The 20529-nt window shown below is 55.1% G+C and overlaps 3 protein-coding genes across 4 annotated transcripts in view; all 3 read right to left on the minus strand.

The window, feature by feature from the left end:
* Positions 1–830: 830 nt before the first annotated feature.
* Positions 831–4348, minus strand: CRYBB2 (crystallin beta B2). Of its 2 annotated transcripts, none has more exons than XM_035341082.1 (6): positions 3800–4348; positions 3034–3108; positions 2387–2505; positions 1739–1913; positions 1221–1363; positions 831–1139 (listed from the first exon to the last, which is right to left on the minus strand). In XM_035341082.1, exons 2-6 carry the CDS (start codon positions 3085–3087, stop codon positions 971–973), a joined length of 660 nt encoding a protein of 219 aa, XP_035196973.1. In that variant the 5' UTR covers positions 3088–3108; positions 3800–4348; the 3' UTR covers positions 831–970. The 2 variants fall into 2 exon arrangements, with proteins under 2 accessions (XP_035196973.1, XP_035196974.1); XM_035341083.1 differs by having other exon boundaries at positions 1781–1913; positions 3800–4337.
* A 1875-nt stretch (positions 4349–6223) lies between these two features.
* Positions 6224–9733, minus strand: CRYBB3 (crystallin beta B3). Its single transcript, XM_035341085.1, has 6 exons — positions 9422–9733; positions 8635–8714; positions 7230–7348; positions 6990–7122; positions 6767–6909; positions 6224–6517 (listed from the first exon to the last, which is right to left on the minus strand). Exons 2-6 carry the CDS (start codon positions 8707–8709, stop codon positions 6352–6354), a joined length of 636 nt encoding a protein of 211 aa, XP_035196976.1. The 5' UTR covers positions 8710–8714; positions 9422–9733; the 3' UTR covers positions 6224–6351.
* Positions 9734–12493: 2760 nt separating this feature from the next.
* KIAA1671 (KIAA1671 ortholog) overlaps positions 12494–20529 on the minus strand; it is a 52581-nt gene continuing 44545 nt past the window's right edge. The window contains exons 7-12 of the mRNA XM_035340372.1: positions 20161–20416; positions 17932–18106; positions 16396–16523; positions 15899–16032; positions 15629–15712; positions 12494–15092 (exon numbers count right to left, since the gene is read on the minus strand). Coding sequence (XP_035196263.1) covers positions 15634–15712; positions 15899–16032; positions 16396–16523; positions 17932–18106; positions 20161–20416 — 772 coding nt within the window. The 3' untranslated portion in view covers positions 12494–15092; positions 15629–15633. The remainder of the gene's footprint in view (positions 15093–15628; positions 15713–15898; positions 16033–16395; positions 16524–17931; positions 18107–20160; positions 20417–20529) is intronic.

Below are 20529 nucleotides of genomic sequence, written 5' to 3' on the forward strand. Positions count from 1 at the left end.
TGTCTGTGCCAGAGTACCCCGGCCAACAAGACTAGCAGCGCTCTGCTCTCCAGGTGCATGGCAAAGGGGTGCAGCAGGATTTGGGGCGGGGGCAGCCCCCATCCCACCACCCAGCGGTGCCCACCTTTGGGTGACACGCCAGCCCTGCTCAGACCCAGCGCTGCCCCACACGGCTGCACTGATCCACAGCGGCTGCCGCCGGCCGCGTCCTGCAGGGAGGGACCCGGGCAGCAGCAGCTCAGCACCAGCCCCACGAAGCCCCCCAGAGCCGTGCTGCAGCCCCCAGACTCACACACGGCACAGCCAGGAGCAGAAGGGGCTTTCCTCCGCTGGGGCCCTCACTTGACAGCTTCATTTGCTCAACTTCGAGTGCAAATAATTAAGGCATTATTTAGCGTTATTAATGCTAAGTCAAAGCGTTGTTGAAGCAGTTATTAAGCAATGCTGTTAAGCACTGGCAGTGCTTAATCATTGCTTTATTAAGCTCTGAGGTGTCTCTCCCGACACCGGGCCCTCTGGGGACCCCTTTGCTGCCCGCAGCGGGACGTGGGGCTGCAGAGGAGCCGCGCACCCCCTCCGTGCCCCCCGCAGGCGCAGAGTCCAGACCCCCAGGGCGCAGGCTAGGGGGGCACGGGCATCTCCATCCCGGCTGCCAAACCGCACCGCACACCTCCCTCAGCAGAGCAGGTTTGGGGTTTATCAGTGCTGGCTACGAGCACCACGATGCTGCCGGTGAGGGGCACTTGGGCACGGCAGTGACCCCCCCTCCCCGTTGGGTGCTGGAGGGGTTGGGCTGCGCCCCGCCAGGAAGGAAGGGGCCAGACCCCAGGGACTTTGAAACTCCAAGCTTTATTCGGTTGCGTTGGCAGCGGCGTGGCTCACACGGAGGGAGGCGGGAGGCGAGGCCGTGGGGGCAGCGGCAGGCGAGGGGAGCTCGCTGGGCTCCCTGCTCCCGGCGGGGCCGGGGGCTCTAGTTGGAGGGGTGGTAGGCGCCGCGCTGGTGCCACTGCATGTCCCGGATGCGCCTGACCGACTGGATCTGGGGGTGCTGGGCGCCGAACTCTGAGCTGTCTTTGTAGTCCCCCTTCTCAAACAGGTACTGGTAGCCCCTGTAGCCGGGGTACTGGTAGCCCACCCACCTGCAAGGCAAGCACGGGGGGGTCACGGCTGGCCATGGGGCGAGGAGGGCGCAGTGCCCGGTCCCACGGCCCCGTACTCACGTGCCGCTCTGCACCCGCACGGACGAGACCTTCTCCTGGTAGCCGTGCGCGTGGAAGCTGGGCACATCGTCGTCGATGATTTCGATCTTCTTGCCGGTGAAGCTGGGGTTCTCGTACAGCACGATCTTGTGCTCCTGGCTGTCCTGCAGCGGGGCGAGCCGAGACGTGGGGTCAGCACCCGCTGCTCCTGGGGCTGGGCGGGGGGCAAAGCCCCGGGGGCTGCGGGGAAACCGAGGCAAGGGAGCAGCACCGCGTGCCATACCCCCCCCCCCCGACGCCAGGACCGCTCTGTGTCCCCCCAGCTCAGAGACCCGGCACCCTCCAAGGGCACTCCCGGACTTACCAGCAGACGTCCTGCACTCCTGTGCCACCGGTCCCCATCCCCATGCTCCCACCGACCCCCCCGGGGGCTCCCCTGGGTCCCCGGTGAGCTGGGGCAGGGTGCACGGGAGGGGTGCTCCTCCGCCCGCGGGGCTGGGGGCCCGGGGGAAGGCGGGGGAAGAGTTGTGGCTGCAGACCTTGGTCTGGCGGGTGGGTAGTGGCTGTCTGGGTGCTCTCACCACTTTGATGGGTCTCAGGGAGGTGATGCTGTCGCTTTTCCGGCTGTTGGTCCAGGAGTCCCAGCGGGGGTACTCCCCCTTCTCAAACACAAACTGCTCTCCCTTGCAGCTGGCCTGCTCGTAGCCCACCCAGCTGCGAGAGAGCAGAGGACGAGCCTCAGGCGGGGCATCCCCCCCTTCCCACAGCAGGGATGCTCTGACACAGGGACTGCTGGTCCCCTCCTGAGAGCACACACGGGGGGAGAGGCAGCAGCACCAAGCCGGGGCCACCATCCGTGCCTGTCCCTGCTCTGGAGAGGAAGGCAGCCAAAGGGTGGGCGATGCCGTGATCGGTGCCCAAACCCCCCCAGCTCCCCTCCCACTGAGCAGGGGCTGGCGGCAGCGCAGGATTCACCCCAGGGACAGGCAACCCTGGAGGCCGCTTGCTGCCCTCCCCAGCACTGCAACGCAGCCCCGGGTGGGCCGGGCTGGCTGCCGGGGCTCAGCACCACGGGGACCACGAAGCCTCGCGCTCTGACCCCGCAGCACCAGCCACAGGAAACCCAGGGGGTGCCAGCAGTGGGGGGGGGGGGGTTCCCCAGGACCCTCCCCCCCGCCAGGACGTACGGTCCGGAGTGCACGAGGATGGAGCCCACTTTGTCCACGCCGGCATCCTTCAGGTTGGGGCAGGCGCCGCTGAGCTCATGGCAGCGGCCCTGGAAGTTCTCCTGCTCGAAGATGGCAATCTGCAGGAGAGGGGGGGCCGTGAGAGCAGGGCACGGCCCACGCCCTGCGCTGCCCCCCCAAAACGTCCTTCGCTTCTACAGACCGTGAGCACCACCCCAGCATCTCCCGCTCCCGAGGGCTGCGAGTCCCTGCCGGTGCCTGGCAGCACGCTGGTGCCTCGCGCAGAGGGATCCCTGCACCGACACCGTGCCGAGCAGCCCCGGCTCTCTCCTGGGCTTGGTGGCACAGCCGGGACACAGACCCCACAGGGCCCACGGCTGTGGCGGGCGCATCCGTGCACCCCCACGAGCCGAGCGCCGCCAGCTCAGCGCGGATTTCACGGCTCAGTGGGGCGGAGGGAGGCAAATGTGTTGTGTCTGCACCACGGCTGGGCTGCGAGCTGATCCTGTCCCACCGGGCCCCCGGGTGGCTGCAGCAGCAGAGGGGGCCCAGGGGGCACAGCCAGAGGTGTCCCTGCGGGCAGGGGGTGATTTGGGCGCTCGGTGAGGCTGAGCCCCGGCCCCGCTGCGGAGCGGCCGCGCACTGACCTTGGAGCTGGCTGGCTGCTGCTTGGAGGCTGGCATCTGGTGTTCGGAAGCCATCCTCAGCCGGGCGGTCTGCTTCTGTGGGAGGAAAGCTCCGACTGGGGAGGGTACACCTGGCACTGTGCTCACGGCCCTGGCTCCGTGCCCCACACCCGCACCCCGTGCCCGCTGCTGCTGAACCATGCCGAGGGGTTTGCTGGACAGAGCAGCACAGCCCCAGGCTCCCACACATCTCCCCGGGTGCTGCAGCACCAAACCCCAGCCTGATTTCAGCTGCGATGGGGCTGAGGAGGGGCTCAGCCTGGAGCGAGGGCACACGTGAGCCTGGCGCTGTCTGGGGACGCTCTCAAAGCATCCCAGCGGCTACTTGTGAGGTTTTCCCTCGGTCCCTACTCAGTGAGCTACAGCCATCCCTGTCCCTCGTGGGGTCAGGAAAAAGGCAGCAGGGCACCGCTGGCAGCCCCAGCCGTGTGTGTATTTGCGCGTGTACGTGTGGGTACGTGCACCTGTGTGTGCACGGTGCCCACCGCAGAGCCCCGGCCCCTCGCCCCCTGCACAGCCGCCCCAGGAAGGACGCAGGTCCCCCAGCGCGTGGGATCGGGTTTGCCTTCCCCACAAACCAAAGCCTGGCCTGGCACAGACCCGGCTCCCATCCGAGGGGCCAGGACAGCGCCGCGGCTCCGAGCTGCGCGCAGGTGGGAGCAGCTCTGCTGCGGGCCGGGGTGGAAACAGAAACAAAAAGGCGAGGACAAAAACAGAGAGTTCTTACCAGTTGTACCAGTACCCGCTTGAGCCAGTGAAGGGCTGGGACCGAGCGGGGCAATTTATACCGCGCCGCAGCAGAACGGTGCCCGAGCTATTTACAGAACAGTTAGAGCATGATTCAAAGCGGGAATGCAGGATTAAACCCAATGAAAGCCGGGGTCAGCTGACGCGCCGCGGCCATTGTCTCCCCAAACCCCAAGTCGCGGAGTTATTTCATTAGCTTTCACATTCGAGTCGCCCGCTTTGTTGGGTTTGTTGGCAAGGAGATTTGGAGTTTGCCTGCATCAGCCGAATGCGTGCCAAGACCCAGCCCGGCCCTTGCAGACAAAGCCCCCGCCAGCCCCGCTTCAGGAGTTTTGGAGCCAGGGACTTGATCCCTCCAACCAGCCGGCACGCTGCCCCGGCGCTGGAAGCACTCAAATCTGCTGAGGTCGGCTCTTTCCTTGCACAATAAAACTGCCCGGAGCTTCCCAACAGCCCCTCAACACCTGGGGCTGCCCGTCTGCACCTCCCCAGCCAGGGAAAGCCCCCGGCACAGCGGTGGGGACCCTGTGAGGTCCCTGGGCACAGGGGCACAATGGGAGGGAACAATGGGGGAGCAGGGCAGCCCCGGGACCCTGGGGCCACAGCACCAGTACCAGACGGTGCCAGGTATCGGGGGCCCCTTCCTTTAGCCCCCTACCCTTCTGGGGCCCCCCATGCAGTGGCTGAGCCCTGCAGTGCCACCAGCACATGGGGACAAAGCCAAGGCCAGCAGCAGGTGCCGGCAGCCTGGGCCATGGCCCGGCCGCAGCAGCGCGTGCCCCTGCTGGGGGTCCCTGCTGCTATGCAGTGCCCACAGCCACCCCCGGAGGAGGGGGACCTTCCCTTGTCACCCCAGCAAGTGTCACACAGCATTAGCGGGGCCCAGACCTGCTCCCTTCCGCACACAGCATGTCCTGGGGGGGCTGCAGCGGCTGTGCCGGCAGCCCCAGCAAAGTGCTGCAGCCCCCAGTGGCATCTCCAGCCTCTCCTCCTGCCCCAGGATCCCGGGGTGACCGCGGGGCTCCTCCACCAGGGGATTCCCATCAGAGCCTGCCCCGATGCACACACAGCCTTAGGGCAGCATCACACCGGGGTCAGTCCCTGCAGTCTGCAGCCACTGTGGGTGCCCAGGGAGCCCCAGCCACGCACAGCAGGGCCACACGGAGCTGCAGACGCTGCAGGTGACCCTGCAGCTCTGCAAGAAATCGCTTCACACAACAGCCTGGTTTGGGCAGGTCTGGTTTGTGACTGAGTGCCCACCACAGCCCCCAGCCCTGCTGCAGGACCCTGCTCCATCCCCGTGCCCGGGGGCTGTGCAGCCTCGTGTCCGCCCCCAGCTCCGCGGCTGGTTCAGGAGGGGCTGCCCCAGGGCCCAGCACAGGGCACGCACAGCCCCACAGCTGCCCCTGCGCGTCCCTTCCAAGCCTGGGGGGAGCTTGGCAGCCTCGATCCATCTCCTGTCTCTGCCAACGGCCCCAGAAGGTGCCCGTCTCCCAGCCCCATCCAGGGGGGACACAGGCCCAGGGACAAAGGTCGAGGCAAGGCTCCCACCCCGTCCCCGAATGCCAGGGCTCGTGGCAGGGACTGTCCCATGGCTCTGCCCCACTGCCTGGCCCAGCCCATGGCAGCCCCATCCCAGCCAACTGGGACCAGTATGGGAGGAAGCTGGGGGTGCCCCTGGTGCTCCCTGGCAGGGCTCTGCCTGTGCCCGGGGCCAAGTGTGCCCCCACGGCCGAGGCTGCTCGAGGCCGTGCAATGCCCGGCTCCCTGCCGGCACCCCAGAGGCTGCGCTGGCTCCGCGTGTGAAATGCTGCAAGCCGTGGGTGCGAGGTGCTGGAGCAGCCCCAGGCTGGGTTAGGGACTGTGCAGGGTGCTGGGCTCAGCCCTGCCTGCAGGACAAGCCACCCTCGGGGGTGTGCGGGGCCTGGCACCATCCAGGGGCAGGCGATCTCATCCCTGGTGCACCCCGGGACTCCCCGACACCACCCTGCCCCTTGTTTGGAGGCAAACCTGCAGCCAGAGGCAGCAGGGAAGGAGCCTTCACCCCATGCCCAACGCACACAAGCAGCGCTCCCACGGCCCAGGCAGATGTTTGGAGAAGGGGAATAATAAAATCCCAGCAGCAGCCCTTGGCAAGCCCCAGAGGATGGCTCAGGCTGCTGCGGCTGCCCCTGGCGCAGGGCCGGCTCCGCGCTGCCCTGCACCCCCTGCACCCCGAGCAGCACCAGGGGCTGTTGGTTTTGGAAGGCTGCAGCCTTTACGCAACGCCGAGCGCTCGCACTTTGCACGCTGCCGCTTTGCGCACGGAGGCTGGGCAGTGCCGCGGCCCCGTCCTCACCCTGCTGGAGCAGAGGGACCAAAACACCGCATCCAGCCCCCACCAGGCAGGCTCGCAGCAGCAGCCTCCAGCTCAGAGTTTTATTGAGGTTTTTGCACAAAATAAACACCAAGGTCACGGCGCCAGCTGCAGCACACGACAGCCTGCCCCCGGCGTGCCGGGCGGGGGCGGGGGCGCGGGGCCGGGGGCGCCCCTCAGCTGTTCTCGAAGCAGCCCCGCTGGTGCCACTGCTGGTCCCGCACGCGGCGCACGGACTGGATCAGGGGCTGGTTGGCGTCCCACTCGTTCCAGTGCCGGTACTCGCCCTTCTCGAAGACGTGCTGGCGGCCCCGGTACCCCGGGTACTCGTAGCCCACCCACCTGCGGGACACGGGGCGGCACTCAGTGGCACCGTGGGGTGGGGAAGGGCCCCCCCATGCCCTGGCTCCGCTGCTCCTGCAGAGCCCCAGGCAAGGGCCAGGAGCCATCACTGAGCCCCAGGGATGCTGTCCCAGTCCCCAGACCTGGGGATGATGGTGGGGTGGAGGAAGCTTCCCCGGCCCACTGCAGCTGCTGCGCTGAGCACCCCCCACAGCCGCCCACACGACCCCCCGGTGCTGTGGTCCTTACGTTCCGTTCAGGGCCCTGACGCTGGCCACGCGGTCCTGGAAGCCGTGGGCCCAGAGGCTGGGGACGTCGTCGTCCACGATCTCCATCTTCCGCCCGGTGTAGCCCACGTTCTCAAAGAGGTGGATCTTGTGGTCGGGGCTGTCCTGGGGGACACACGGGTGAGGGGCTGCCCCAGGGACCCCCGCCCCCCAGCCCCGCAGACCCCATCACCACCCCTACTCACGATCTGGAGGGGGCGGATGGACATCAGGCTGTCACTGTTGTGGCTGTTGGACCAGGAGTCCCAGCGCGGGTAGTCCCCCTTCTCGAGCACAAACTGCTCCCCGGCAAAGGCTTGTCGCTCGAAGCCCAGCCACCTGCGGAATGAGGGGGTCACGGCCACCCCTGCACGGGGACAGCGTCCCAGCGCAAGGTGGGGACCCCTGGCCTCGGGGCTGGTCTGGCCTCCGCCTCCCCGACTTACGGGCCGGACTCCACCTGGATGGAGCCAACCTTCTCCAGCTCCTTCTCAGCCACGTTGGGGAGCTCCTCCGTCAGCTCGCACCTCCTGCCCTGGAAGTTCTCCAGCTCGTAGATGGTGACCTGGGGAGGCAGAGATGGCAGCAGCCGGGGAGGGACGCATCCTGCAGCGCTGCAGGACAGCACACCCATGGGAAATGTCTGCACAGCAAAGGCAACCCTTGCACGGAGGCGCTGGGGGGTCTCAGCACCGCGTCCCCTTGCAGGGGGACACCGTGCAGGGACATTGCTCCCCTCGTGCTCGTGGGCGATGCTTGGCAGCCAGGTTCCAGCTGAAGGTGCTTGCTGGGGAAGCACAGGCTGGTGTTTCAGCTGTGCCAGGCTGGAGCCCAGCTCCCCGGCTCGAAGGCAGCGCCGCAGACACAGAGGGTTTGTGCCCGCGGAGCTCCGGGGCCGCTCGGCTGCGGTTTCCTGCCCCAGGGCCGGGTTCGCAGCACATCGCTTCCTCCTCGGGTTCCCACCGATCCTATCGCCTGCTGTGGCCTGCTCCAGCCCTGGGAACCAGCTCATGTTTTGGTATTTTCATCTCAAGCCCCAATGGGGCCATGGCTGGAAACCCTTGGGCCTAGGACAGGGGCGTCATGGGGGCAGCAAAGGATGGAGATGACACCCGTGGGCCTCGGGAACTTCTTCCAGCCCAAACCAGCTCCTGGTACCTCTCTGCCGTCTGGAAGCTGAGAGCCCCGTGTGCAGGATTCGCTCCCCCCCAGCCTCCCGTGACCTTGACTGTGCCTTCGTCCCCCGCTGGGGAAGGGCTGCAGCCCCTGCAGAGCTCCCAACTCATTTATCTCTGTCCCAAGCACCAAGAATTAATTGTGCTGGCTGTGGCACCGCACCTCTGTCCTTACAGAGGAGCAGACGACAGCTTCCCCAGCAGTTTCTCAGGCTGCCCTTCGAGCTGCAGGGCTCAGCGGCGCGGCACCGGTGCGGATGCTGGGCCGCAGCTTCTCACAGACCCAGCCCAGCCTCCCGCTAACCCACGGGCGTGAGAACTGCGACCAGCAAAAACACCCGGGGAAGGAACGCTGCTGCTCGCACCGCCAGCCGTGACAGTGCTCCATCTCCTGGAGCAAAGCGCTGTGCAGGCGCCAGGCAGAATCCCTGGGAAGCCACAAACGCACGAGCTGGCGTCTCCTCCTGCAGGCAGCTGTAAATCATCGAGACAGAGCCGCCGGCAGCCCCGACACACGTGTGGACACGTTTGTCCCAGCAGTGACATTGCCACCCTGCTTGCTTCGCCAGCCCGCACCGCAGCGCTTTGGCACGGGTGAGACTTCGGCACCCGCTGCGCTGCACGGTGGGCGGCAGCACCCAGCAGAGCCAGCCCGCCGTCGGTTGCCACCCCATACCTTGTAGTTGCCACCGTACTCGCCTGCGCCCTCCCCGGTCGCCATCTGCTCGGGGGAACTTTGCTGCTCGGTCATCGTGCCTGGAAAAACGAATCGCCGGAGGTCAACGCGGCACCGGCTTTATGCGAGATGTGAGTCGTTAAAGCAGAAAGGGGATGAAGAGCAGGTAACAGAAAATAACGCAGTCTGTGCTGAGCGGGACAGCTGCAGGCTCTGGCACTTCACGGGGATGCCCAGGGCAGAAGCACTCGTGCATTTGCCATCCTCTCCCCCCTGCACCCTCACCCGGTGCTGCTGCACGGGGCCAGAGCAGCCTGGGCTGGCCCTGGTCACGCTCCAGGTGAGCGCGGATCCTGCTCCCACCCTGGGAAGCCGCCCCAGGTGCTCATCGAGCTCGTGTCTAAAAGCCTGGCCTGTTTCCAGCAGGGATTTGCCTGCTCTCAGCTCCCAGCGGCCGATAGCCGTCCCCACCACCCCAGCAGGCTGAGCAGCCCCGGGGGTAGGAGATGTCCCCAGCCCACGTGGGGCTGCACCAGCCCATGGGACAGCAGCGGGACCACCTCTGAGCTCCGGCAACATCTGCCAGCAGCACCGGGGTCCTGTCTGAACGGAAACCCCCAAGGGGTCATCAAGACTTTAAAAGGAGTAAAAGACCCAGAGCTCAAGGCGCATCCTTATTGTTAAGGGCACCCCGGCAGCACCACTTCTTGCCCAGCGCTAGCACAACTCCCGCTACAACACACTCGGTGAAGCCCCGTCCGGTCCCAAGAGCGGGTCAGGTCGCTACCTCTCCTGGTGAGCTCCCGCGCTGGTGGCAGGCGGCAGCCCCGCTATTTATGGGCTGCGGCTGAACAGGGCAGCATTTTGCTCGGACGCTGATGCAGCAGCCGCGTCCACCCGATTCCGTCCGTGAGATTTCATCTCAATAGCGTGGGCTCGCGGCGCTCCATGGGAGCGGTGTCCAGATTTCTCCCGGCTGCCCCTTAAAAATGCGCCACTCGCTCTGCCGCAGATTAACGTCGAAATTCGCATCAGCACGTTCACGCTGCTTCTTGCCAGGTTCTCTGGAAAACTCTCCCATCAGCAGTAAAGGGGAGGGTTTAGCCTAGAAACAGGCACAGCGCAGAGCCAAAAAAATAAAAATAAAATAATAATAAAAAAATATTGCAGCTTGTTTGGGCTCGAGCACAACAGGGCTGTGCTGGTGCCCCGATGCAGGCTCTGTCCCAGCAGCAGCACCTCCACCACGTCCCCTCTCCCTCTCTGCACCCTGCTGAGCCTCCTGCCCCTGCGCTCGAGGAGGTGAACGGGGCTCTGGGGCCTCGTACGTGGGTGGATTCATCTGCACAGGCAAAGCACGATCATACGGGGAAAAATGGGCAGCCCTTCTGTAACGTGCCAAGCTGAGGAGCCCGTGCTGTGGGAAGCAGGCCCGACTCCCGGTTCTCCAGGCTTTATTCCACCCCCAGCAGCGCTGAAGTGCTGGAGACACCCGACCTGGTGGCTGCAGGGTGCCCTCACCGAGTCCAGGGGGAATCCCAGCGTTGGGGTTATCATCATCCGACCTGCTGTCAGTGGGCCTTTTGAAACGAAGAGCTAGACCCGAAGCATTTAACGAAATTGCCAAAAAGCTACAGCCCTCCTCGGCCAGATCGGTCAGCCTGGAGTCAGTCCCACAGCCCCAGGGCTGGACAACTGCCCCTCTGCGGCCTTGCCCAGCTGGGAACACCCCAAGACGAGCACTCTGCTGCAACCCCTGCATCGTGCCCGCCTATTTGAGATGTTTCTGTAACCCCCTCACGCCCACCCCACGCCAGGGCCCCCCAGGAGCACAGAGCTGCAGCGCCGTGCTCAGCCTCCCGCAGCCGTGGGAGCCTCACCCTCCGTGGCCAGAGGCAGCACCCGGGGCTGGGGCCTCCCAGGAGCAGGGGTCTGCCTCCCAGCAAGGCACAGCCCCACAGGGCAGCAGAGCTCTGCACAAGCCTCCCGGTCACTGCCCTACACAGATGCCAGAACAGACAGTTCAATGCGGTTCGTTTCCATCATGGTTCTTTTTCATGAAGCCTCTTGGCGGTGAAAGATAAACCCACTTCCATACAGAAGGAAGACTCAAAGGAGAGAGTGGAAGGCATTGATCTGCCCCTTTTCCCAAACGTAACTTCCAGATGACAAGCACGCAGCTCTCCTTACCAGTCCCCTCCTTACCAGCGTCCCCCCGCACACCGAGCTCTGCAGCGCCCACAACTCTCCCTTACCCAACCTCCCGGAGCCTGCACAGGGGAAAGGCAAAAGGGACAGAAGGGATACGGGATCGCAGTGATTTTTCTTGCTAACAGAACTCAGTTTCCTTTTGCTGTCAGTCTCTTCAGTCCCTTTCAGAAATCCTTACAGTGTACTGTTAGGAAATGCTAATTGTGCCAATACAATGTACAACAGACAGAATAACTTTTATTACTTAGGAAATTGTGTTGTACAAACTATTTTTTATAGCACAATATAGTTATTGTGTGACCCATATTTACAAATTCTATAAGGCTATGTGGAACATAGAAAATTTTTTACCTCCTTTAAGAACAGGCTCGATCCTGTCTTCACATTCAATAATGGAAAGAGAAAATCCACAAACCATTAGACCTCACCTCTCCTCCTCTTCCAAATCCCAAGTCGAGTCAGAAGTTATTGCAGGTGGCGTTTTTGAGAATATTTGGAGCTGAGAGGACGCCTGCTGGGGAGGGAGACCTGGGCAGGGAGACGTGCTGACCCCCAGGAGCCATCTCCAGCCCCCCACAAGGACACCCACCACGCACGTCCCTGCTCACACCGGCACGAGGCAGACCCAGGCTGGACCAGAGGCTCCCAGACTTGGTGGTCCCAGGGAAGAAGCCTCTGAGTACCAGATCCCCAAATCCATGCTGAAGCTCCGTGGAGCCTTGTGTCTGCCACAAAAGCCCTGTCCTCCCTAGGCGGCCACCCCCCTCTTTTCCCATCACCCACGTGAGGATTCACATTCGCTTTTCCTTCCCAGCACGTACTTGAGCATGCACAAGGCGCAGAGCAGGACGTTGGTGTGGACACGTCTCACACACCCCATCTTCCCCACACCCCATCTTCCAACGAAACGAGCCGCCCCGAGAAAGGGGCCTTTTACTGAGTCTGGGATGGCAGCACTCCTGGGCACGCAGTCCAGAGGCTCAGATAAAAGCGTGCCGAAGACACCCTTGCTTTCTACAAGCAGTAGGAAGGGCAACAAATATCTTAGGAGCAGCCACGGATGCTTTCCTGAGTAAGGAGTAGAGAGAGAAGTTCCTTTTGCCGGGGTACAGTTTTTAGAGCACTGTGTTTGTAACTATCTGCCTTAGAACAGCCCTGATCCCACTAAGGGATTTTGGTGTACCAGGTCTCCATGGAACACCTTGACACCAAACCATGGCTCGGTTAACACCTGGGGCAGGAGGCATCAGGAGAACGAACTGCAATCAGGAAAGTCTTTCTGAATCCCACAAACCACGTGCTTCCATTTTTTAAAGCGATGCATACGCCACTGATGCAGCTCTTTAAGGAAGCAAAAAAAGCCTACCAGCTGCAAAGGAAGGGACGAGGGCACTGCCTTCCCCTGCGAGGGCCGGGCTCTCCATCGTGTTCTATGTCACTCAGACACTCAGAGCAGGGCAGGTTCCTCTAACTAGAGACAAAGCATACCTGAACAACGTGCTGCAGCTAAGAGCTCGTCCCACTTCATATGAACAGCAAACACGGTACGTGGCAGAAAGTACAGGTGTAAGAAACTCAACAAGCATTTAGAATTAAAATAAAGCGTATACATAAGTGTACTATAGTATGTTCGATCATTTATGTAGTAACATCTTCATAGATCTTTTATTACACAGTGAGAACCCAAAGAGAATAAAGTAGGGATTTGATTTTTATATAACATCAAGAAATGGCAAAGCAGAAAAAAACACTTTCCCATTCAACATTCTAAAGATGCTTTTTAATTAGACATTTAAGCATTAAACATTTCTCAGTAGTAGGTTAAACTACTAAATACAGTAAGTTTCAGTGCATTGTCCAAGCAGATGTGGAAATGCATACACATTCAAAGGGCTTTGTGGACACCTCGCTTTAATCCCCTCGGTTCCCTCATACACAGAGCAAATACTGCAGTTAAAGAACTCCTGGCCTTCATTTATCAGACCAAGAAACAGTAAATCCTCCAACTACTGGTAACGCAACACTGCCAGCTTGCTGAATTCTACACTTAAGCCTGTGTAAATATTCTGGTAAGCAGGGGAAATGTACCTGATTTTAGATACTTTTTAAAGTAAGCCCCACTCCATCTGCATAACAAGAGGAAAGCGATCGTTCTCTTCTCTCACACACCAAAGGCTGCTGCTCAGAGCTGTGATGTGCCTGCGACACACAGGATGGAACTGGTGCTGCACCTTGAATGCTGCCTTAAAAAATCCCAAAAGACACGCGTGCAAAGCTCATCTTAAAGATTTGCCTGTTCAGGGCAGGGAAGAAAATATGGGCAACTTTTTAAAATTAGCTACGAGCAGCTCCTTCGCAGTCGGGTTGACTGCACTCAGATGGAAGTCTGTCTCCCATGGTCCAGGACTAAAAGCGACATGGAGTGAAACAATGGGCAGAAGTCTTGGGGGGCAATTTCTTAGTTGGTAGCAGAAGAGGATGTAAAATCGCAGTGGTGGCAACAGCTCTGGTACGAAATAGGGCAAAGCAGCAAGTATTTTATTTTTTTTTTTACATAAGAGAATCATCCTTATTTCATCTCCATGAAGTACAGGGAGCTGCGACTGAAACCAAATCTGGGAGAGAGATGTGCATATGGGACTCGCCTCTTGACACACTGCTGTTATTTCCTACGAGCAGACTGGGACTAAAAATCCCCTCATCTGCGTCTCCTCCGTGAGAAGAATTGGCACATGGTTTTGGCAGCGACAGGCTCGATAGACAGCAGACCCGGCATGCCACTCTGGCTAGCAGATGCACCGTCGTGGCAACCCCACACGAATCCAGCTTTCTGAAAAGCTGATCATAAGAAAAAGGACAAAGAGTTCAAGTGCTGGTGCTTTATCTGTAGTAGTTAGAGGACCCGCCAGCAGGGCTGAGGAAGCAGGGAGCGGCTGCAGGAGGGCCCGGAGGGGAGCGAAGGGGAGCAGAGCAGAGCAGAGCTCGCGCCTTGGCTCGCCGTTCCCCGCTGCGTCGTGAGGAACACTGACACGACAGAATAACCTCCCTTCCGGGGCTACATTTTTACAGGTTTACTGAAAAGAGCACTTATTTGGGGAAAGAATAAAGTGTGTCTTAAATGGACATCTCGGCTGATATTCCAGAATCTGTATTCAAAGATGTTGACGTATTTGAGATATTAGTGATATTCGTAACACTCGTGTTATGCGTGAGACTATCTATTAGGACATCAGTCTTATCAAAAGAAAAGTAAATCTGAGAAACTGAAGATCACATTTAGGTTATCCCACAAAATCAGCATAAAAATAAAAACTTAAAACTGCTATTTACAGGTTAATGAATAAAAATATGAAGTGGGACTATCCAAACTGCTATTAAAGTGACATTCAACAATTAACTGGAACCCTGATATGAGTAGAACATCCTCCCTCTTCCCTTCCTTTTGTTATAAAAAACAGTATTTACAATTTATATATATATATATATTTTTAAAGAGAACTGGTTGACATTATTGCTTGATCCTTTTAGGAAAGACATTCCAATGAAGTAATTATTCCACATGCTGACAAAACACAGAATATACCACTTCAAGAGTGACAAAAATTAACAATTTGTTCATCTAAAAATTATATCGATCTGCTAGATCAGCAGATCACATGTAAATATAAGCCAATCAAAAATACATTTTACAAAAAAATAATCAAGTCTCCTTTTTCAGTATGGCAGTAAACATAATTTGTTCTTTCACTCTCACCTTCCACAAATTTCATTCTAAATAGGAGCTTACTATATTTTCACAAAAAAGATAAATTTGATTAAAATTGTTATTTTCATAAACAAACACAAAGCCCAGCCTTACACCTAACACATCTACCAAAAGTCATACTTTTGAGTTGCTGAACGCATAGGTAGAAATGGAGTCTCTGTTCAACAATGAGGGGGACTTCTCCAGTGCACAGCACTCCTAGATCAAATATTACAATCTTCCAAGACTTTCTGAAGTGCTAACTATGAACCACAGGTTCTTCTTCCAGTAGGTCTAAAGTGACTATCCTTCCATACCCAAAAAGATACAGCTTTGTATTTGACTATGAATATTAAGCAGCTTTCTCCACAAAACAGGAAGGCACCATGCACATAGCAGTTGAGGCAGGAAGCAAACAGCAGCAACATGACGTGAATTTTAAGTTCAGATGAGTTAAGGCTTCTGTTAAACTTCTTTATCTTCTTCTAGTTAGAATCACTATCTGCAAAGAAAGGAAGACACAAACTACTGAAGTAACTGTACGAGACGGTCAAGAAAGCCGTCAGACACTTCTCAGTGTCTGCATCAGGAAAGCCCCAACAAACGTGTCTTGCATCTTGGTCTTGCCCCATCTGACACACCAGATGTCCCAGAACTGTCCAGAACGCTGCTGAAACAGCATACTCTAAAGATTTCAAAACGTGTACAGGCCTCACTTATTCAATGACAGGCTCGTTCTTGTTTGATGGAGGCACTATGAAATGGCAGTACAAACGGACTGAGAGTTGTTGAAATAAAATTGCCTGCAGAGAATCTGTGAAAATGAATCACCTGTGCATTAACCTTCAAGGAAACATGCTCTGCCTCAGCACAGGTTTACTTTACATTCCTGGATGCACATTTCATAGTAAGAGCCTGCTTTAATATTTATGCTTACAGAGCTGTCACGGTGACACATTAAGGAAACATTTTCCACTTTTCTTTTAATCATTGCAGGCTTTCATTTAGCAAAGCCCCTCTTTCCATGTCAGAAGGTACCTTTTTCAAACCTGATTCTCATAATGGCTCTGTCTCTTCTTTGATTTCAGCTCCTTCAGCCACTGAGGAGATTTTTCTTCCGACCTAAAATATATAAAAACACTCTCCTTACTCTTTCATTATGAAAACTCATCATGAAAAAAAAAAAAAAAAAAAAAAAAAGAAAAAGAAAGAAATACACGATTTTCTCTAAGGCCTCAGGAAGCCTGCTTGCATTATTTCTCTTCCACCAAAGCATTAGCGTCGTTCTGGCTCATGGAAGTCTCTCACCTGTCCTCCTTCTCTACACTGGAGGGCAGTATTCTGCTACCAGGAGTTCCAAGCTGTGATTTAGGGGATTTGAACGGCTGAGCAGAACCTGTTTCACCAGGACTCTCTGACTCGTGTCTTTTCCGCAGTTGGGCCTAAAAAATAAGAATAAGGGTCCTTTTTTTAAGGCAGCATTCAGACTTTCTTCGCAATGCAAAACAAATCACTCAGATTTATAAGAACAAAAAAATCCATGCCTGAAATCAGTGAAGGGATTCCTTCTAAATCTACACAGCTTTGAATGCACATTTACTATTGCAAAGCTGTTTATTTTTCCAAATCAGTAAAAATTTCTATCCAACAGTTAAAGAGCAAGAAAGTGCAAAAGTGAGAAAGATATCACACACACACCCCAAGCTGCATGGTCATCGTCAGCAGCATTCCAAGTGCTATTCTTAGAGAGCATCTGCAGCTACTGAAGCAGTAAGTCTGATCCGACGTGTCCTGCCTTTGCTCACCTTGAGAACAGAATGGTCCATTCCTGGAAATATGGGAAGTCTCTGAGCGGGTACAGAAGACAATCTCCCAGTACGCTGTGTCTTTTCTTCCTCATCAGAATCTTCCTGTTGCATAGTTTTCTTCTCTTCTAATCATTAAAAAAAAAAAAAAAATCAGAGAGGGAAAAAATTAGTCAGCAAGCTTTTCATTTATATCTTGTTCTAGACCTCTGCCTCTGTTCAAAAAGTTACTAAGAGTAATATTAATACACCACAGAAATGGGTTCAACACTCCAATGCAACAAACACGCTAAATACTCAGCAATAGAAAGGTTTCTTGCTGGCAGACATGAGGGAGCAGAAGAAGGTACTCCTGAGTTAATGAATGTTGCTGCTTCTGAACATCTCAGTTGATCACAGAAGGTGAGATTAACTTAGACTGGAAGAGAGAGCTGAAAGTTATCTGTCCTACCCCTGCCCAAAGCCGGGCTTTGATACAAAGCAACCAAGAAGCTCAGTCTGCATGCAGCAGACAAACGTGCAATGGCATGGTTGCCTTTATGTGTACCAGGCCCTTTAGCTGATGATTTATTCCAGCTTCCTGTGCAGCATATATCAAGGTTAAGTCTTCAGAATATTTTAGGTCTGTTAGATCTGCACCAAAGCAAGCTGCACATGCCTAACAGCATTTCCACTGATTAGGAGGCTACAGGAGAGATCAGTTTGATCACACGTTCTTCTGTATATTCATAGGCTTTAAGGCAAAGCAAATGGCAGGTCACAAAACTTACTTTTTTTTTTTTTTAAGAGGACCCCACAGTTACAAAAACATCACCAGCCTCTCAAAAGAACAGGCCACAAAACACAAATTATTTCTTTGCTCACGGAAACATCAAAGAATATCTGCAGCATGTATCGCCATAGCACCAGAGTGCTACAGGTATTAAGTCATGGATCTGAGCGTGAGCACTGAACCTTTCAATCACTTCCATAAGCAAGGCTTCTCCATGCCTGATGCATTTCTGTATTGCATCCTCAGTAATAGGACGGGCCATGAGGGAGATGTTTTTAATAGAATGGATTCACAGGAGGTGATTTTTCCTTAACTAGGCTTCTTTAGTCATGTAGTACTTAAAGACGCCAGAAAGAAAGAACATTTCTGAGATATCCATAGAACATGACCAACTACAACTGCTCGTAGCAAAGCCATGCAGGTTTAGATATAAAGAACAGGGTAGAGAATGCATCCAACCATAAGCAGCTTCTAAACTTAGAATTTTCTCCATGAACAAACTTATATCAGCTACAAGAAGCTGAAGATTACATTGAAGCCCTCCTTCACCCTGGCCTTTTGTAGCTCTGGCTAGCAGGGCTTTCTTCAGTTCACAGACCCCAGGGGCCGGAGGGGAAGGCTGGATTCAGAGGATGACCCAGAGATGGGAAGCAGCAGCTGCTGTTAGACCTTGATGCAACTTCAGGTATGTTACATCACTCAAAAAATCCTGCCCTTCCAACCCAGTCAGTTACAACTAATTATTTCAGATAGTTTAGGCATACCTGTAGAATCTTTAAACATCCAGGTACTATCTGATTCTTCTGTCAAAGAAAATCTATTTTCAAACTCCAGCCCTCTGCTTCTTCTAAGGGAGTGGGAAATAGGAGCCCGATGGCGCCTCTTCTTGCTGAGCTGCACACGGGTTTTCAGAGCACTGGAGTCCAGAACAGTGGTTTGCTATAAAAAGAAACAAAAACCCTTATTTTCAACCAGACTGGAAAGAAAAGTCACCTCCTCCATAATGACTTCCTACCCTACTTTGAAGCATTAACCCATTCAGTTTAATTAAGAAACACATATATATTTGCTTGATTACTATTATTGTAGTTACTTAAAACTATATTAAAGAGAATTTATGATGAGGCTATGCTACGTTATGGCTAACTGGGTGCAGTGCTGGTTCTTTGATCTCTCTTGACTGGATATCTCATCTGCATGAATTACTTTCACTAAATGAATTCATAAACCAGTAACTGCAATAAATAGGATTTTCGTTCCTAAAGAGTTTTATGAATGCAGGCCATGCTAGCTACCAATAGCTGAAGGCTGATCAGAAAACTGGGATCGAAAAAGAGCGACTGCACTCAATTCTGCTGCAGGTGAGGGCTATAATTTAATTGTTCGAGCGGGTTGCCAGCCACAGAAATTTCAAGCCGGCTCACCAGGAACAGGCAGACCGCAAGGTAGTGTCACGGCATTCAGAAAATGTTTGTTATCTGTCATTTCACAAAGCTCTGTGCACAGCAGAAATGCAATTACATTTGCAAAGCAAAAGGAGGAGCTGTATTTTTTTATTTCTTAAAGGCAAGTTGTTTTTAGAGACGTGCCTGCACTCAGCAAACACCACTCGGCCTCTTTCTCTTCCCAAGGTATGTTCTGTTTGTTTTCAAGAGATTTCAGGTCAGGAGTAAGTCACTCACTAAAACAGAGTGTTGTCATCCGTACATTAAGTAATGCTTTTAACCAGACACCTTAAGCTGCCCAGATTACTGCACGACATGGAGCCTTCTCTACTACCTGCAGAACCGCTGACATTCAGACAAACGCCAGCCATTCGCGCTGCTCCGCTTCCCTTCCAGAGCAGGGGGCACGCGGGATCTCCTGCCCAAGGGCTACTGACACCAAGGCCGAGGCGTTCGCAGCGAGGGAGCTCACAGCAGTGGGCTACCAAACACAGCCTGCTCCTGAGCCTGGCTCCGTTTCACAGCCCGAGTGGGCTGGAAGATGAGAGCAGCACCTGCTTTGGCAGAACACGGGCTGCTGCAGGTCCCCGTGGATGGCACACCAGAGGAGAGAGCTGGCTGGAGGCTCTTTCTGACAGCCCACGCAGGAAGCAGCTGTGATTTTAACAGCCAGTTCTGCTGCACCAGACCAAACTGCCTCCAGCACAAGCCTGCTTGCATCCCTCATACGTTTTACAGAGCAGTCTACTCATCAATTCAGAAGGCGTAATGACGCTTCGACAGGCCAGGCAGTGTTTCTGAGACCTTCCTAGCAGCCGCGTTAACCATTTCAGCTGGGAGCCTTGACCTTACCAATGTATCTGTCATCAGATATTACATAATACAAAACAAGTGCACAAACTCTTACCCGAGAAAAAACCTAACTTCCTAGATGCTATCCTGAATATGAAGAATCAACAGTTGCATTAGTGAGCACATCAGAGAACACTAAACTTCATCTGACAGCATTGCAGAAACTACTGTTTCTATACTAGCTGCAAGATTCTTAATTATGAAAATTCTTAATTATGAAAAAGCCTTTAAAATGCAATTCTAAGCTTCTACAGAAAGAGCCCAATTGTAAATAAGAAAAATATTAATAAACATCTTTATATTCTCAAGTCTGCATGTCCCACAGCACAGCAATCACTAGCTATCTGGGTTATTTAATTACGCTTCTGGTGTTCGCAGAGCCATTTAACTCTTCCGTTACAGCTCACTGAGGAGCAGAAAGAGAAGCAGCAACGTTATTAAGCCATGGGCAGACATTACCATGGCCAATAACTCACTGGAATCTCTCAAAACCTAAGCCTTAGAGAAACTCAAAGTACTCCACAGCTTCACTCAAACTTTTCAAGCAGGAAGTCAGCTGGGAAAATTCATGTGATAAAGAAAAGGCAGAGGAAGTCTGAGTGCAATTTGTGGAAAATAATACTTTGCAATGGCTAGTGCTGGAAACAGCCCAGTTAACAAAAGCAGAATGCCTCCTTTCCCATTCCGGTGACTCACATCAATGAAGGAGAAGTCAGTGGTCTTCTCATCAGGGTAGGTGTCTCCTGGAGGAGGTAAATCAGTCCCATCAGTAGAGTCCATGTCAGTGCTCGAACGGTCCAAACTTGTGCTCCTTTGGTCTTTTGAGAAGTCATGGTGATCAACCAGGGAGGCAGGTTCTGTTTGGGAGGACAGTGACGATGGCTGGCTATTTGGTGGCTGCTTTCTTGTTGAAATGACATCGTTTTCCGATGACGGAGATTCAGGCACAAAGCTGCAAGTTAAGAAAATAAAATCTATGAGACTTCAGCGTGAAAAAAAACAAGCAAGGATATTTTGGATCACATGCCAACAATCACAAGGTAACCCAGCATGCTGAAGCATTTA

This window comes from Oxyura jamaicensis, chromosome 15 (genome assembly GCF_011077185.1).
Source record: "Oxyura jamaicensis isolate SHBP4307 breed ruddy duck chromosome 15, BPBGC_Ojam_1.0, whole genome shotgun sequence".
Classification (NCBI taxonomy): domain Eukaryota; kingdom Metazoa; phylum Chordata; class Aves; order Anseriformes; family Anatidae; genus Oxyura; species Oxyura jamaicensis.

Coding starts and splice junctions, on each gene's coding strand:
- CRYBB2 (XM_035341082.1), bottom strand. CDS start 3,087: ATGGCTTCCGAACACCAGATGCCAGCCTCCAAGCAGCAGCCAGCCAGC. Junction 1,914..2,386: donor ATCCTCGTGCACTCCGGACC/GTACGTCCTGGC, acceptor GCTCTCTCGCAG/CTGGGTGGGCTACGAGCAGG. Junction 1,364..1,738: donor TACCCACCCGCCAGACCAAG/GTCTGCAGCCAC, acceptor GCCCCGCTGCAG/GACAGCCAGGAGCACAAGAT.
- CRYBB3 (XM_035341085.1), bottom strand. CDS start 8,709: ATGACCGAGCAGCAAAGTTCCCCCGAGCAGATGGCGACCGGGGAGGGC. Junction 7,349..8,634: donor AGTACGGTGGCAACTACAAG/GTATGGGGTGGC, acceptor CTGCCTCCCCAG/GTCACCATCTACGAGCTGGA. Junction 7,123..7,229: donor ATCCAGGTGGAGTCCGGCCC/GTAAGTCGGGGA, acceptor CTCATTCCGCAG/GTGGCTGGGCTTCGAGCGAC.